The sequence below is a fragment of the Chlorocebus sabaeus genome, chromosome 11 (genome assembly GCF_047675955.1).
Source record: "Chlorocebus sabaeus isolate Y175 chromosome 11, mChlSab1.0.hap1, whole genome shotgun sequence".
Lineage (NCBI taxonomy): Eukaryota > Metazoa > Chordata > Mammalia > Primates > Cercopithecidae > Chlorocebus > Chlorocebus sabaeus.
In genome coordinates this window covers 47,239,164-47,254,696 of record NC_132914.1, presented here as the reverse complement: position 1 = coordinate 47,254,696, position 15,533 = coordinate 47,239,164, and the positions used below count along the sequence as shown (strand labels likewise).

Sequence of the window (15,533 nt, the reverse complement as noted above, 5' to 3'; positions counted from 1 at the left end):
CCCGAATTTTCCAGGTCATTCCTGACTTCAACTAGTTTATCCTATTCCCTCCCATACATACATTCATACTCACAAGACTGTACCCTGGTTTGGGATTCTGAAATATAACAGAAGGTCACTATCTCCATACACCACTGCACAACTGCCTGATCATATGCTGGTATAGTTCTGGCTCAAGCATGGGACCCAGACCTTTGGCTGTGCTCCCTCCACCTCGAAGACAGTATGGCACTTTCAAGCAACACTATTTCCTTGTATTATTTATTGGTATTCTCAGTTGCATCAACTGGTTTATCAGCTATGTGAAGTCAGGGATTGTTTCTCTCCTTAGCTTCTGGCTCAGCAACTGTACAAAGCATTGCCAAACACTGGCAGAAAATGTAAACTTGATGGCTGGGTGTAGTGGCTCACACCTGTAGTCCCAGCACTTTGGCAGGCCAAGGTGGGAGGACTGCTTGAGGCTAAAAGTTTGAGACTAGCCCGGACAACAAAGCAAGACCATATCGCCAAAAAAAATTTAAAAATTAGGTGTGGTGGCATGCACCTATAGACACAGCTTACTTGGAAGGCTGAGGCAGGAGGATCCCTTGAGCCCAGGAGTTTGAGGCTACAGAGAGCTATGATCCCACAACTGCAGTCCAGCCTGGGTGACAGAGAGAATCCATATCTCTAAATAAATAAGTTGCATGTGTGAATCTGTGCAACTTTATCAAAATAATACTTTATCAATAACTATACGACCCAGTAATTCCACTCCTAGGAATTTATCCTACAGGGATATTCTCACAAGTGAGGAATGATATATGCATTATGGATTGCTCACTGCAGCAGTACTTGTAACAGCAAAAAACTGAAAACCATCATTAGGGACTGGTTAATAACAACAAACTTATACAATGGAATACTACGCAGTCACAGAACAGAGGTCTCTACCTCGTAGACCTCCGTCCATGTCAGTATATAGAAATATACTTGATTTTTCTTAAAACAAAACAAAAAAAATGAGTTACAAAAGGTGAGGACAAGTGAAAAAAGCAACTTGTATAAGGGTATGCACAGCATGAATCCCATTTATGCAAAAGAAAGAAGAAAAGGTACTTCCATGTTTGGTTTAGAAAATTTCTGGAAAGACATGTAAGAAACTTACTAATAATTTCTTCTGGGGAGTGAGACAAGGTAGAGAAGACTTCTAAATTTCTATTATGTACCCCCTTTTTTTGCTTGTTTTTTTTTTTTTTTTTTTTTTTTTTTTTTTTTTTGAGACGCAGTCTTGCTCTGTCACCCAGGCTGGAGTGCAGTGGCCGGATCTCGGCTCACTACAAGCTCCGCCTCCTGGGTTCACGCCATTTTCCTGCCTCAGCCTCCTGAGTAGCTGGGACTACAGGCGCCCGCTACCACGCCAGGCTAATTTTTTTGTATTTTTAGTAGAGACGGAGTTTCACCGTGTTAGCCAGGATGGTCTTGATCTCCTGACCTTGTGATCCGCCCGTCTCGGCATCCCAAAGTGCTGGGATTACAGGCTTGAGCCACCGCACCCGGCCTTGTTTCTGTTTTGAGATGGAATCTCACTCCGTCGCCCAGGCTGGAGTGCATTGGCGTGATCTCGGCTCACTGCAACCTCCGCCTCCCGGGTTCAAGAGATTCTCCTGCCTCAGCCTCCCGAGTAGCTGGGATTACAGGCACCTGCCACCATGCCAAGCTAATTTTTTTTTTTTTTGTATTTTTAGTAGAGATGGGGGTTTCACCATGTTGGCCAAGTTGGTCTTGAACGCCTGAGCTCAGGCGATCTGCCCACCTCGGCCTCCCAAAGTGCTGGGATTACAGGCGTGAGCTACCACACCCGGTTCCCCCGCTCCTCCTTTTTTTTTTCTATGAGACGGAGTTTTGCTCCGTAGCCCAGGCTGGAGTGCACTGGCGCGATCTCGGCTCACTGCAAGCTCCGCCTCCTGGGCTCACGCCATTCTCCTGCCTCAGCCTCCCCAGTAGCTGGGACTACAGGCGCTCACCACCACACCTGGCTAATTTTTTGTATTTTTAGTAGAGACAGGGTTTCACTATGTTAGCCAGGATGGTCTCGATCTCCTGACCTTGTGATCCGCCTGCCTCAGCCTCCCAAAGTGCTGGGATTACAGGTGTGAGCCACCGTGCCTGGCCCCGGTCCCCTTTAAAAACAGAAAACAAAAAACTGGTCTGTACTTTTGTTTAAAAGCACATTTAAAAAAAATTTTATTTAATATTTTTTTGAGACGGAGTCTTGCTCTGTCGCCCGGCTGGAGTGCCGTGGCGCGATCTCAACTCACTGCCAGCTCCGCCTCCCGGGTTTACGCCATTCTCCTGCCTCAGCCTCCCGAGTAGCTGGGACTACAGGCGCCCGCCACCTCGCCCGGCTAGTTTGTTGTATTTTTTAGTAGAGACGGGGTTTCACCATGTTAGCCAGGATGGTCTCGATCGCCTGACCTCGTGATCCGCCCCTCTCGGCCTCCCAAAGTGCTGGGATTACAGGCTTGAGCCACCGCGCCCGGCCTAAAAGTACATTTTTTAAATGGCCATAAATTAGGGGCATAGGAAATATATGACGTTCATAATGAAGCCATGCTAATTTACATTTTGCCTCTCAAGTGTCACATAACTGACAGAGCTAAACAACTTAAAATCGCAGTCCTGTCTCTAAGTTGGGGAGGGTGAGACATTTGTCTGTAAGGGGAAATGGAAAGACAAGGACAAACAATGGTTAGGTAGGGCCTCTTGGAGCACCAGTGGTAACTGCCCAGGGCATGAATCTTCCTTCTTTTGGGAAGTCGAGAACCCCTATGGGCAATGAGAAATGGGCTATACAATTCAAATTTAGGATAAGCCTAACTTCTCTTTGAAGAAGAGTCAAATTGGCAAATTTAGGAAAGGATCTACAGCATGAGATCCTAAGTGAATTATAGTTTACACATATTATTAAAAAAATACAGAATATACACAGTATAATCTTTTTTCGAGACATTGTTTTGTTTTGTTTTGTTTTTTTGAGACGGAGTCTCATTCTGTCACCAGGCTAGAGTGCAGTAGCACAATCTCGACTCACTGGAACCTCCAGACTCCCTGGTTCCAGTGATTCTCCTGCCTCAGCCTCTTGAGTAGCTGGGGTTACAGGCATGCGCCACCATGCCTGGCTAATTTTTATATTTTTAGTAGAGATGGGGTTTCACCATGTTAGCCAGGATGATCTTGATCTCCTGACCTCATGATTTGCCTGCCTCGGCCTCCCAAAATGCTGGGATTACAGGAATGAGTCACTGCGTCCGGCCAAGACAGAATTTTGCTCTTGTTGCCCAGGCTGCTATGCAATGGCATGATCTCGGCTCACCACAACCTCCGCCTCCCAGGTTCACGTGATTCTCCTGCCTCAGCCTCCTGAGTAGTTGGGATTATAGGCATGCACTACCACACCCAGCTAATTTTGTATTGTTAGCAGAGATGGGGTTTCTCCATGTTGGTCAGACTGGTCTTGAACTCCTGACCTCAGGTGATCCGCCCACCTCTGCCTCCGAAAGTGCTGGGATTACAGGCATGAGCCACCGCACCCAGCTCAGTATAATCTTTTTATAAAAATAATAAAAAACCCATATACCCATGTGTATATGCACATACATGCCTTAAAAACAGTCTAACCGGCTGGGCGCGGTGGCTCAAGCCTGTAATCTCAGCACTTTGGGAGGCCGAGACGGGCAGATCACGAGGTCAGGAGATCGAGACCATCCTGGCTCACACGGTGAAACCCCGTCTCTACTAAAAAATACAACAAACTAGCCGGGCGAGGTGGCGGGCGCCTGTAGTACTCGGGAGGCTGAGGCAGGAGAATGGCGTAAACCCAGGAGGCGGAGCTTGCAGTGAGCTGAGATCTGGCCACTGCACTCCAGCCTGGGCGACAGAGCGAGACTCCGTCTCAAACAAAACAAAACAAAACAAAACAAAAATGAACAGTCTAGCCAGGAGTGATGGAGCACACCTGCAGTCCAGCTACTCAGGAGGCTGAGGCAGGAGGATTGCTTAAGCCCAAGAGTTTGAGGCTGCAGTCCCCTCTAATCATGTCCGTGAATAGCTACTGCACTCTAGCCTAGGCAACACAGTAAGACCCCATTTCTAAAAACAAAAAAGGCGTAGAAGATATATGCCAAATTAACAATCATTACCCCTGAGAAGTGGAAAGATGGAAAACTTTTTTCTTTTATATTTCTGTGTTGATATTTTAAATACTACTTTTGTAATAAAAACTTTAATTCATAATTTTCAAACTTTTTGTGGTCATGAAAAATTTTCAAATATTTTTCTATAAGGAGATTTTAACTTTAACTTCAAGGCATTTTTGATAAACATGCCTTGTCCCATCTGTCTGGGCAGTTTAGTCTTGCCTGGATACAGGGACAGACCTCATAATCCTTCAAGGTCACTTCAATCTCTGGATTTCTGATAAAGCATAGGTAAGCAATTAATCAGAAATGCAGGGTTTTTTCCTGACACCCAGCAGGCTGTTGGTGTTGTTGGACAAATTCCCCAAAATGAGGTGTTCTTGGAAAATGGCTTTCCCAGAACTCCTTGACTACTGTTTTCTTTACCCAGAGACAGACAGATACACACACTCTCTCTCTCTCTGTGTTCAACCAACCTGAACCCTGGCAGCTCAGCTTCAGCCAAGGAGGCAAGGGAAGCCCTGAGGCAGCTACGTTCTGCACGACTGCCACTTACAGTCTGGGCTTCAGACTTGGGAGAACACATGCCAGAGAAAGAAAAGATCTGCTGTGATTAAATCACAGATGCTGGGGGGGAGTGCGGGGTGGAAGGGTCTGGCACCTATGCCACCTGCTACATGCAAGAGCTCAATTACGTTCAGTACTCAGTCAAGGGACAGGGAGTTGGGAAGAGCAGTGCCATTATAACCTTTGGTTACCTGGGAGAGCCTGGAGAGCTGTGGTTTTCCTAAAGTGGTTAAGTTCTCCTTTGGAAAGTCACCATTCCCTATCCTATGATCCTTTCTCACTAGGAACAACTGCATTTGCTCATCCAGGCTTTCACATTTTAATCTGGTTCTGAAGCTACACAGCGGTGGCAGACAAATGACTTGGGAATCAGATACCCTCATCTAATCCTGGAACAAGCTGTCTGAGTGACTTCTACCCCCATGAGGCCCAAAGAAAAACATAATGAAATGAAACCACTTGCTCCTATGAAACAAATGTGGGAATATTTATGCAGCTGTTTTTATTTATTCAACTATAAAGGTTGATTGCAGCAATTTTTTGATGAGTAATGCCTTAGATTAACACTAATTATATTGCTATAAATTTGGTTCAGGATCAGAATAGGGTTCAGGAAAGGGAGAGAACAAAAAAAAGTCTCCAAACATTCAAACAGAAAAAAAGTTTTTTTTTTTTTTTTGGGGGGACTGAGTCTCGCTCTGTCACCCAAGCTGGAGTGCAGTGGCACAATCTCGGCTCACTGCAGCCTCCGCCTCCTGGGTTCAAGCGATTCTCCTGCCTCAGCCTCCTGAGTAGCTGGGATTACAGGCGCACGCCACCATGCCCAGGTAATTTTTGTATTTTTATTAGAGACGGGGTTTCACCATGTTGGCCAGGCTGGTCTTGAACTCCTGACCTAGTGATCCACTCGCCTCGGCCTCCCAAAGTGCTGGGATTACAGGCGTGAGCCACCGCACCCAATCTTTTTTTTTTTTTTTTTAACTTTAATTAAATGCTATTTTCCCATAGACTTCCCTAGACTGGTTTGCAATCTAAGGTAATAGGAAACAAGGCATTAGGCATTTTGAAGAAACTGCAGGTTAAGCTATGGTGCCAAGCAGAAGACTAAACACTGATTTGAGTGTCAAGTCTCAGGCACGTTCTGGGAAAGAGGCAGGTTCTCAAATGTTTCCTAGTGTTCTTTCCTTTTCACTGATTAAATTTTCCCTTCTCTGGCAAATCCAGTACAGCATATGATCCTCTCATTGCCTCTCTTGGTCAAATGGTTGAAGGGAACCCGTCAGGCACCTGTGGCTTCTGCTTAGATTGGAAAGGTGACAGACTAGCTCTGATTCACCTCCTCCTGAGACAGCCTGGACAGTGGAGGGGTCAACTGGAAGGCCGAAACCTGGTAACAGCTGCCTCTGATTCCTGGTGGAAATGACCAACCAGATTCAATCTATATCACTGGGAAAGATCAAGGAAAAAAAATAGCTTCCCCTCCAAAAATGGTAAAGAGGAAATAAGGAGACAAGAAACCAACAATATTTAGAATGGCACAAAAAGCAATACGCATAAACTTCTTTTTGTTATTAAATCTAACTATAAGTTTCCTAAAGTCCAGTTATCAAGTTGAATTGTGTGGAGAGAGGAGAGAGGCCAACTGGAATTTCTCTCAAGAGTTCACGGCTTCAGTCTGAGAGGTCCTGGATTTGCGCTGGGGGAGCCCCTTTTTGAATGAAGGCATGGGAGGGCTTGGCTCCATGCTGACTCCAGTTCCTTTGGTCCCTGCAGAGTGAGTTTGGCCTCTTTCACTGGTGTTTCCTGGTGTCTGAGATGGAGCACTCTGATACCTGGAACCAGATGAAGACCACGAGCTGTTTCTGTAACGACCCATACTGTCATGCCGCCCTTGGTTCATGGGGTCATTGGACTTTTGGCCTTGTGGCCTGTAGCCTTGTCCTCGTCTGTTCCCTGGCAATACCTAAAGATAAAAGAATACAATGTTCAAGGTGCTCTAGCATTATGGCACCCCATTCGTTCACTTTACAAGAGTATTCTGAAAGCAGAATTGTGGTATTCCATGCTTGGGACTCAGTTTATCTCTCAAGACTCAAAGAATTCTGTCAGCCGATCCAACCTAGCCACTACTTCAGAACTAATCCATCTTTCCCTGCTCTTCATGCCTTGGCTCTTCTCCACTGAAGAATTTACTTTTCTTTAGCTGGATGCAAGAAGAAAGATAAGGAAGAAAGAACATTCTGTGGGTTGTTACAAGTCCTCAACTGGACAAGTATATTATATTATGTCTGAACTCTTCAGATAAAAGGCCATTGGTAAAGATAATAAACATTTGGAATAATAAAGTAAACATCACTATGGCCTGCTTTACTAAATGTCATGACTATAGATTAAAGCTTGCTGCTGTGGCATTCAGCACATCTTTCAAAATATAATCCGGAAAGCTTATGGTATGGGATTTTATTTTTGTCCTCCAATTCCAAACGTCATACCAGTTCTGAAGAATTACTGACAGTACTGCCTTGGATTGCTCTTGTGTTTATTCTTCAAACAGGAGAAGAACCTATGGGATTACTCCTCAGCTTTCTAGTGTTTTCCCCCTATCCCCACCAGGTCACTCTCTCTTTCCCAGTAAATTCCACATTGTCCTTCTAGGGAGTTGCTGCTTTCAGATGCACACTGGTGAAACTGCCACTTGTGGTGCCTGTCTACCTTGAGATGGGTGCACGACTCCCAGTGTGACTAATTACCAGGCAATACTATCTACAACAGCAGGGATCGCTGCCAACACAAGAAAGTCAGCAGTTCTTGGCAACAGGAAATCTAAACTGGCTGGCAGTTTGGAACATACGTATCTAATGCTTTCTCAGGAACTAACTCGGGTTGGAGGGTTTCAAAACAGGCGTGGAATGGGAATAAAGAAAGGAAGATAATATACTGAGCTATCAGCTTTTAAGCTTTGACAATCTGGAGGGTTTTCTTCCTAACACGCTCAGCGTAGAAGCTAGGTTACCTCCCGAAGTGGCTGGTAGGGCTGGCCACTGGAGTTTGCTATGGCTGCAGGAGTCTCTCGCGGTGCAAAGTTTTTCTTGTTAGCACTTGTAAGGCTGGGAGGAGAGGCACAGGTGGAAGAGGAAGCAGCAGAGGCATCACTTGGGCTACTCAAGGACACAGATGTAACTGAGCTACATCGGGATCTGGTTGAATAGCTGTTCTTTGGATGAGACACTGGAACAGAAATATGAGGAATATATGATCATATGATGGAACAGCACAATGGGTAAGGTTTCTACTTTCTCAATTTCACAATGAGCAATTTAAGATAAAGAACTGTCTATTCAAGTAAAGAAAAACCTCTAAAACTGGTAACAGGAAGAAAAATCTCCCTTCTGCCCTCTTCCTCCACTTCCTCCAAAGCCCCACTGCTTTGTAAAGGAATTCTTAAACAAGAGAACAGTTTAACATCAAAGTTACCCATTCCCCACCAACTAATGACTTCTTGGGATTGGATCTGGTACTACCTAAACTCCTGGCTATGGCTCTAGCAGCTGACTAAGCCTGGGAACAATAGTATAGACCATATGTTCAGTTTCCTATGCAAGAAACATTCTAAAGTACAGTCTTGGCAAAGAAAGAAAAAGGTACATACATAAAATCTTTACTAAATTTTTTAAAGAATTTTGAATGATACAAGGTATAAATAATCAAGATCAGTTAAATATGAATAGAACTAATCTTTACAACAAACACGTATATTGCCAAATTTCTTTCTGCAAGATTAATCCCAAATTCAAAGTACCTATTTAACTGAACAAATATTAGTATTTTCAGTTCAAATTGTGTTAGGATTCCAATGGTTTAAAACCAGTCTCTAGATTTTTTTTCTTGGCTTTAAGCCTGGACTAACAATGAGTTCATAATTGTTGCCATAGGTTAAATATTTCACTTTTGGAGACGGAGTCTCGCTCTGTTGCCCAGGCTGGAGTGCAGTGGTGCGATCTCGGCTCACTGCAAGCTCCGCCTCCTGAGTTCATGCCATTCTCCTGCCTCAGCCTCTTGATTAGCTGGGACTACAGGCACCCACCACCTCGCCTGGCTAATTTTTTGTATTTTTTAGTAGAGATGGGGTTTCACCGTGTTAGCCAGGATGGTCTCGATCTCCTGACCTCGTGATGTGCCCACCTCAGCCTCCCAAAGTGCTGGGATTACAGGCGTGAGCCACCGCGCCTGGCAATATTTCACTTTTATACTAGACAGAAAGAACAAAGAGGCTAAGTTCAGGGTTTGACAAACAGGGCACTAGAAACTCTCACCTCACAGGTACTCCCCTACCCTTTAATGCTATTATTTAAGGGTCTATTATGTTCTAGGCAAGACAAGTATTGTTTTCTCCTATTTAGAGACACAGTCTTGCTCCGGTGCCCAGGCTGGAGTACAGTGGCAATCATAGCTCATTGGAACCTCAAACTCCTGGCTCAAACTATCTTCCCCCTCTCACCCACCCCCACCCCACCTCCTGAGTAGCTAGGACTACAAGCATGTGCCACCACACCTGGCTAATTTTTTCTTTTTAATTTTTTGAAGAGATGGGAACCTCGCTATGTTGCCCAGGGTAGTCTTGAACTCCTGGGCTTCAAAGTGATTCTCTGGCCTCAGCCTTCCAATTTGTTGAGATTACACATGTAAGCCTCCGCGCCTGGCCTGTTATCTGCATTTTGGAGAGGAGTAAAATGAGGTTACTATAGAGGCAGGGATCCAAACTTGGTCTGACAGAAGGGCCCATGCTCTTTATACCACATATCATGCACCTCTCAATTCAGCATGAAAAAACAGTCTTTCACATTTAGGGAGCTGGCAAATACTTGTCCTCAGAGTTCAAAGTATCTGGACCCATGGACTTCATAAGCATCCTAGAGTTACTTTTCACAAAAACAAGCAAACAAGAGGCACTAATGAGGAATCGGGACGAAGACAATCAGCATGTCAGTCTCTTATTAATAATCACCAACTGTAGTGCCCAGACCCTCTCACCATCTCACCTTGTCCAAATGAATCAATGCTCTTCTTTAGGGTCTCTACATCACAGGTGAACCGGGCTACTCGTCCCAGATCCTCATCATATTTACGTTCACTAACAAAGTGCTGGAGAAAGGGCAAAGAAAGGCCTCCAGGTTAGACAAACATCATCCATGGAATCCATAACTTACTATACAGCTAAAACAATCATTTTTAATTGTCTTTTTACTGCTTCAAAGTTTATTAAATGGCCATCACATGACCAACCAATAGATGATCGAATAAATCTATTCAATTTCTCAAGAGCCCAAAGGCAAGTCTGTAAGTTTATGAAATGCTACGTGATGACCAAAGCCCATTTGATATAATCAAGAGAAAATGTAAAGAAAGAAAAAAGGGCCGGGCGCGGTGGCTCAAGCCTGTAATCCCAGCACTTTGGGAGGCTGAGATGGGCGGATCATGAGGTCAGGAGATCGAGACCATCCTGGCTAACACGGTGAAACCCCATCTCTACCAAAACAACACAAAAAAACTAGCCGGGCGAGGTGGCGGGTGCCTGTAGTCCCAGCTACTCGGGAGGCTGAGGCAGGAGAATGGCGTGAACCCGGGAGGCAGAGCTTGCAGTGAGCTGAGATCCGGCCACTGCACTCCAGTCTGGGCTACAGAGCGAGACTCCGTCTCAAAAAAAAAAAAAAAGAGAGAGAAAGAAAAGAGGAGGAAGATTTTATAGTAGAGGGTCATCTTTCTACTGATGGCTATTCTCCACGTCTTTCCATTTTATACAGAAACAGAGGCAGCAAAAATGTTTACAAGGTGCTACAATGATACCATTTAGATAGATGGTTTGGTGTTAATAGGAACTTCCTTAGGAAACCCACTTAATCTCTTTATAATAAAGTAGGATTTCTTAGTCCTTGAAATAGGAACAATTTCTTGAGATGGAAAATCATTCATGTGAAAAGTAAACTTTGCAAATGAGAAGTTTATGCTGCAAGTAATTTAATCCTTTTAAGCAGACTGAGCTGAGAAGTAACCAACCCCTTGAGTCAAAAACTAACCATGCTATAAAAATCGTGGGACTAGAAACATGTCAGGAATAAAGTGCTTCTGGGGGTCTATTTCATTAAACAATGTCTGAAGTAGACTGCAATCATTTTTTTTTTTTCAGATGAAAAGGAGATAAAAAAGAAGAGTGAAAGGCCTAGATATAATTTGGAAGAACTGAACCCTTCAGGACACTCCTCTTAACTGGGGGTGGCCTAGTACTACTCTGCATCAGAATTCTCGGGAAGCAACCAGAAGCACTGAAAGGGAAAGGAGAGAGAAAAATGACCTTCCAGCCTTGAATTCCTAAAACTTCAGAGTATGTTGCGGCTTAGGAAAGCACACGAACCTCTTGTTACAAAGCCTTCAGACATGTAATATCAGTCTGAGATTAATTCTGAAACAAATTCTAGGGTTTGTTGAGTCAAAGACATAATAGGAATGACGGAAATAAAATGATCTGGAAATAAGACATTTAAATTGCACAGCACCCACTTCAGTACACTGAAAAAGTGGAGAGAAACAGATCCTTAGTCAGCCTGCAGAAATATTTCCAGCAGCTTTTCAGCCATGTGGGAAGAGGAACAGATGAAGCCTGTGAGAGCCAGAATTCTCATCTAATTCCAAAGGGGTTTCCGGCTTCTCCCCAGGAGTTGAATGAGACTGACTGGCATCAATGTGAGAAGGCCTTTCTATAAAATTTAATCATATAGTTTTAGTTAAACAGAAAACGGTAACTGAACATTTGCATGATTTGGCTAGTTCACCCCAATAGAGTTGAAGGGGAGGCAGTGAGAGAACAATACTTCACAGGTCTAACACTGGGTCAGATGATAGCAAGGATCCCTATAAGGTCCTGGATGATACTCCACCTCTGTTTTTATTTTAGAGACTGTTGTACAGCAAGTGTTCTCTCAGTGTGACAATAAATCTTATGTGTTCAGAAAGAGAAGAGGTAAAGGGCACAGGTGTGGAGAAGGCCAACTCCCTTTGTCACAGCTTGCAGCTTCCAGTTTATAAACAATTATTTAGAATGCCAATGACCACAACTATCCATGAATATCCCAGTTTCCCTCAGGTTCACATGCTTAGTCTCAGAAACACTGTTCTTTATATAAGAATTTGGCCAAGTGTGGTGGCTCATGCCTGTAATCCCAGCACTCTGGGAGACCAAGGCGAGTGGATCACTTGGGGTCAGGGGTTCGAGACCAACCTGGCCAACATGGTGAGACCCTGTCTCTACTAAAATACAAAAATTAGCAGGGCGTGGTGGCACATGCCTGTAATTCCAGCTACTTGGGAGGCTGAGGCACAAGAATAACTTGAACCTGGGAGGTAAAGGTTGCAGTGAGCGGCGACAGTGCCACTTCACTCCAGCCTGGATGACAGAGCGAGACTCTGTCTCAAAAAAAACAAAAAAGAATTAAAAGGTATACATATTGAACCCAAGTGATTTTTGTGAAAAGATTACAACAAATATCTCAAAGATAATTTTTCTCTATACAATCAGAATTGGCCAACCAACTATTTACAGAAGACCAACTACATACCAAGGTGCTGTGCTAGGCACTTGGAGAGACAGGAGCTCACTGTGAAGTTCACTATCTAGTGGGGAAGACAAATTAAGCAAATGCACATAAAATCCTAACTGTGCTCTGAAAGCATAGAATGGGGAGATATGATGGGGAAGTCAGGAAGGATGAGGAGGTCAGGAGTGGTAACTGGGCTGTTCACAGTGGCTCACGCCTGTAATCTCAGCACTTTGAGAGGCCGAGGCGGGTGGATCACCTGAGGTCAGGAGTTTGAGACCAGCCTGGCCAACATCATGAAACCCCATCTCTACTAAAAATATAAAAATTAGCCGCCGGGTGTGGTGGCTCATGCCTGTAATCCTAGCACTTTGGGAGGCTGAGGCAGGCAGACCACCTGAGGTTGGGAGTTTGAGACCAGCCTGACCAACATGGAGAAACCCCATCTCTACTAAAAATACAAAAATTAGCTAGACATGTTGGTGCATGCCTGTAATCCCAGTTACTCGGGAGGCTGAGGCAGGAGAATCACTTAAATCCAGGAGGTAGAGGTTACGGTGAGCCGAGATCACACCATTGCACTCCAGCCTGGGTGACAGAGCGAGACTTTGTCTCCCAAAAAAAAAAAAAAAAAAAAAGAGTGGTAACTGTGGTTGGCGGCCGGGAGAAGAGCGTTTGGACAGATGGAAAAGCGTGTGTGTCTGTGGAGTGTAGAAGCCTCCAGCCTCTGCTCTCTGCTTGAGGGCAGAGGACCGGGGGGATGGTATGAACTGAGGGTAATGGCAGAGCAAGACTATACAGTCCTTCACACCGGATTAAGGATTATAGTATTTATCCTAAAAGCAACAGAAAGTTTGAAGCAGACTGCTGTAGTGTGGGGAACCTACATGGAGGGTGGGGCAGGTGGGGCAGAGACAGAATGGATGAACACAATCAGTTAAAAGGCTCTTACAGAAGTCCAGGCAGGCGATGGTGGTAATCTGATCATAATGGTGGTGGTGGAGATGAAGAAATAAGGTCAGATCTGAGATTTAGTCAAATGGATGGGGTGTGCTGATAGATTTAAGGTGGGAAATGGAGAAATTTTCTAAGGTTTCCAGCTGGGATAACTAGGTAGATGACAATACCACTTACAGAGAAAGGGACCTGGAAGAGGACCAGGTTTGGGAAAGGAAGATCATGAGTTTAATATATTAGATATGGCCATGAATTATGAAAAGTTCTTACTTTAGCCCCTGAGGATAAGAAGAAAGGCAGAAAGCAGAAAGAAGTTTTACCTTGATATCGGCTCTGAGCTCAACCAATTGCTGCTCTGACATTTGAACAGCCACATGAGTCATCTTCTTTAGAAGTTCAGCCTTCTTTTGTCGGCTGAGCAAAATTTCCACTGTAGAGGAAAAGTGAGTGTGAACCTTATGTTACTGCTAAATAGGATAAAGAAGAACTAGAAATATAAGCCTTGCAGTAGGTATTTGGTCAGCCAAAGGCTTAGTTGCCCATCCATCCAGAAAATGAAAATATCAAAAGTCCAGTCTCTACCTTCCATTGGGTCTCTGAAGGCAGTTAAGTAGTAAACATTTTTTTATAAATCACAAACACTCATAAATCATTTGTTATTTCTCCTTCCAGTCAAAAAAATTTTATCAAGATGCATATAAATTAAAAAGGAAATATGCACACATAATAAAAAATATTCATCTAGAGTAAGTTGAGTATAAAATGAAAAGAGCCTCTCTCTTATTTCTGATTTTGTGGTCTCCTCTCCAGAGGAAACCACTGTTCACCATTTCTTATGTACACTTCCAAATATTGTCTATGTACACACAACATGTATACATATGTATCTCTCCTTTTTCCCTTCTCACAAATGGAAGTATATCATACACATGGTCTTTCCTTTACCTTAGCTATTTTTACTTAATATATTTTTAAGTTTATTCCCTATTACTACATCTGGATCACCTTCATTCTGTTTAACAGCCACTGAGTATGGGGATATACCACAATTATTTACCGAGTTCCCTAGTGATGGGTATTTAGATTGTTACACCCTTTTAAGAACCACCTTCTATGGCATGCTTTCTGATATACAACTTGGATACAACTTGGTCATGGCAGAGAACAGACAATAAAAATCTCCCAGAGAGACAGGGGCTACAGTGGAAACTGAACCAAAGAAATCCTCCCCGGAAGCAGATAAACCACCCAAGGAATGTTCTCTACTACCAGGGAAGGGACTCTGCTATTCCTTCCCGCCAGCAAGATTTGATCATTGCTCTTCCAAGTGGGAATTTTTACTATAATCATCCTTTTCTTTCTCCAACTGTGTAATATTGGAGAAGGGGGCATTTAGCCTTTCTTTTAATTTATGAGATCCCATCCTTGGAAGATCTGAAATTACTCTGAAGACCTAGCTTTTCAGCTGAATATTAACTAACTAGACGAGACTTTGGAGGTATTGCTACTGAGGAGGTGGTGAACATATTCTCATTTTGGAAAACAGAGGGATACTGGGTAGGGGAGGACTGTAGCAAAGACCGTTAGTTGATAGAACACAGTCTTTCCAACTATATTCAAGAACATCAGGGCTATCAGAAATCCAATGTTGTTGGGTACCAACAAAATTAGGTAAAAAAAATCTGTATTTTCTTGCTTTGCTACAGATGAAATGGTCATGTGATACAGTTTCACCATTGAGATATAAGCAGAACTCAAAGGGCAGGGTTTACAGGAGAGTTTTAAAGGAGTCTTGGCATGTAACATTTTACTCCTTCTTGACTGGAGCCTAGGGAGTAGTCTTTTGACCATAAGCATACTCTCAGAATGGTTGCGCAGAAGGATAGAAGAACCTGGGTCCCTAATGTCATATTGGAAATGTCCTGCCAGCTCTGGGTTGCTTACCTCTGTACTTTTCATTTCCTGAGAAAAAAGAACACTCACATTTATTTAGGCCACTCTGTTCCATGTAGTTAAACTGAATCCCTAACTGATATACACAGAATCCTGTAACATACTGAGGAATTAGCCAAATTCATGTCAGAAAAAAACAGAAATTTTAAAGAGTTACACCAGGTATTACAGAGACCTGGATGTATTTAGCAAGTTTACTCGGCCCAACTGCCTGCCACAAAGATGCACACATGGGCTGCCTAGACCCAAGTTACACTAATCAGTCAGGGCCCACTTTCTCAGGAGTCAG

General features: G+C 43.7%; 1 protein-coding gene across 11 annotated transcripts in view; it reads right to left on the bottom strand.

Moving 5' to 3' along the window:
• Window positions 1–5,208: 5,208 nt before the first annotated feature.
• The window catches only part of SPATS2 (spermatogenesis associated serine rich 2), a 172,715-nt gene continuing 162,390 nt past the window's right edge, over window positions 5,209–15,533 (bottom strand). For all 11 annotated transcript variants that reach the window (XM_037997182.2, XM_008003144.3, XM_073020704.1 and 8 more), the window contains 4 exons: window positions 13,612–13,721; window positions 9,785–9,887; window positions 7,759–7,973; window positions 5,209–6,708 (listed from right to left, as the gene is read on the bottom strand). In XM_037997182.2, coding sequence (XP_037853110.1) covers window positions 6,400–6,708; window positions 7,759–7,973; window positions 9,785–9,887; window positions 13,612–13,721 — 737 coding nt within the window. In that variant the 3' untranslated portion in view covers window positions 5,209–6,399. The remainder of the gene's footprint in view (window positions 6,709–7,758; window positions 7,974–9,784; window positions 9,888–13,611; window positions 13,722–15,533) is intronic.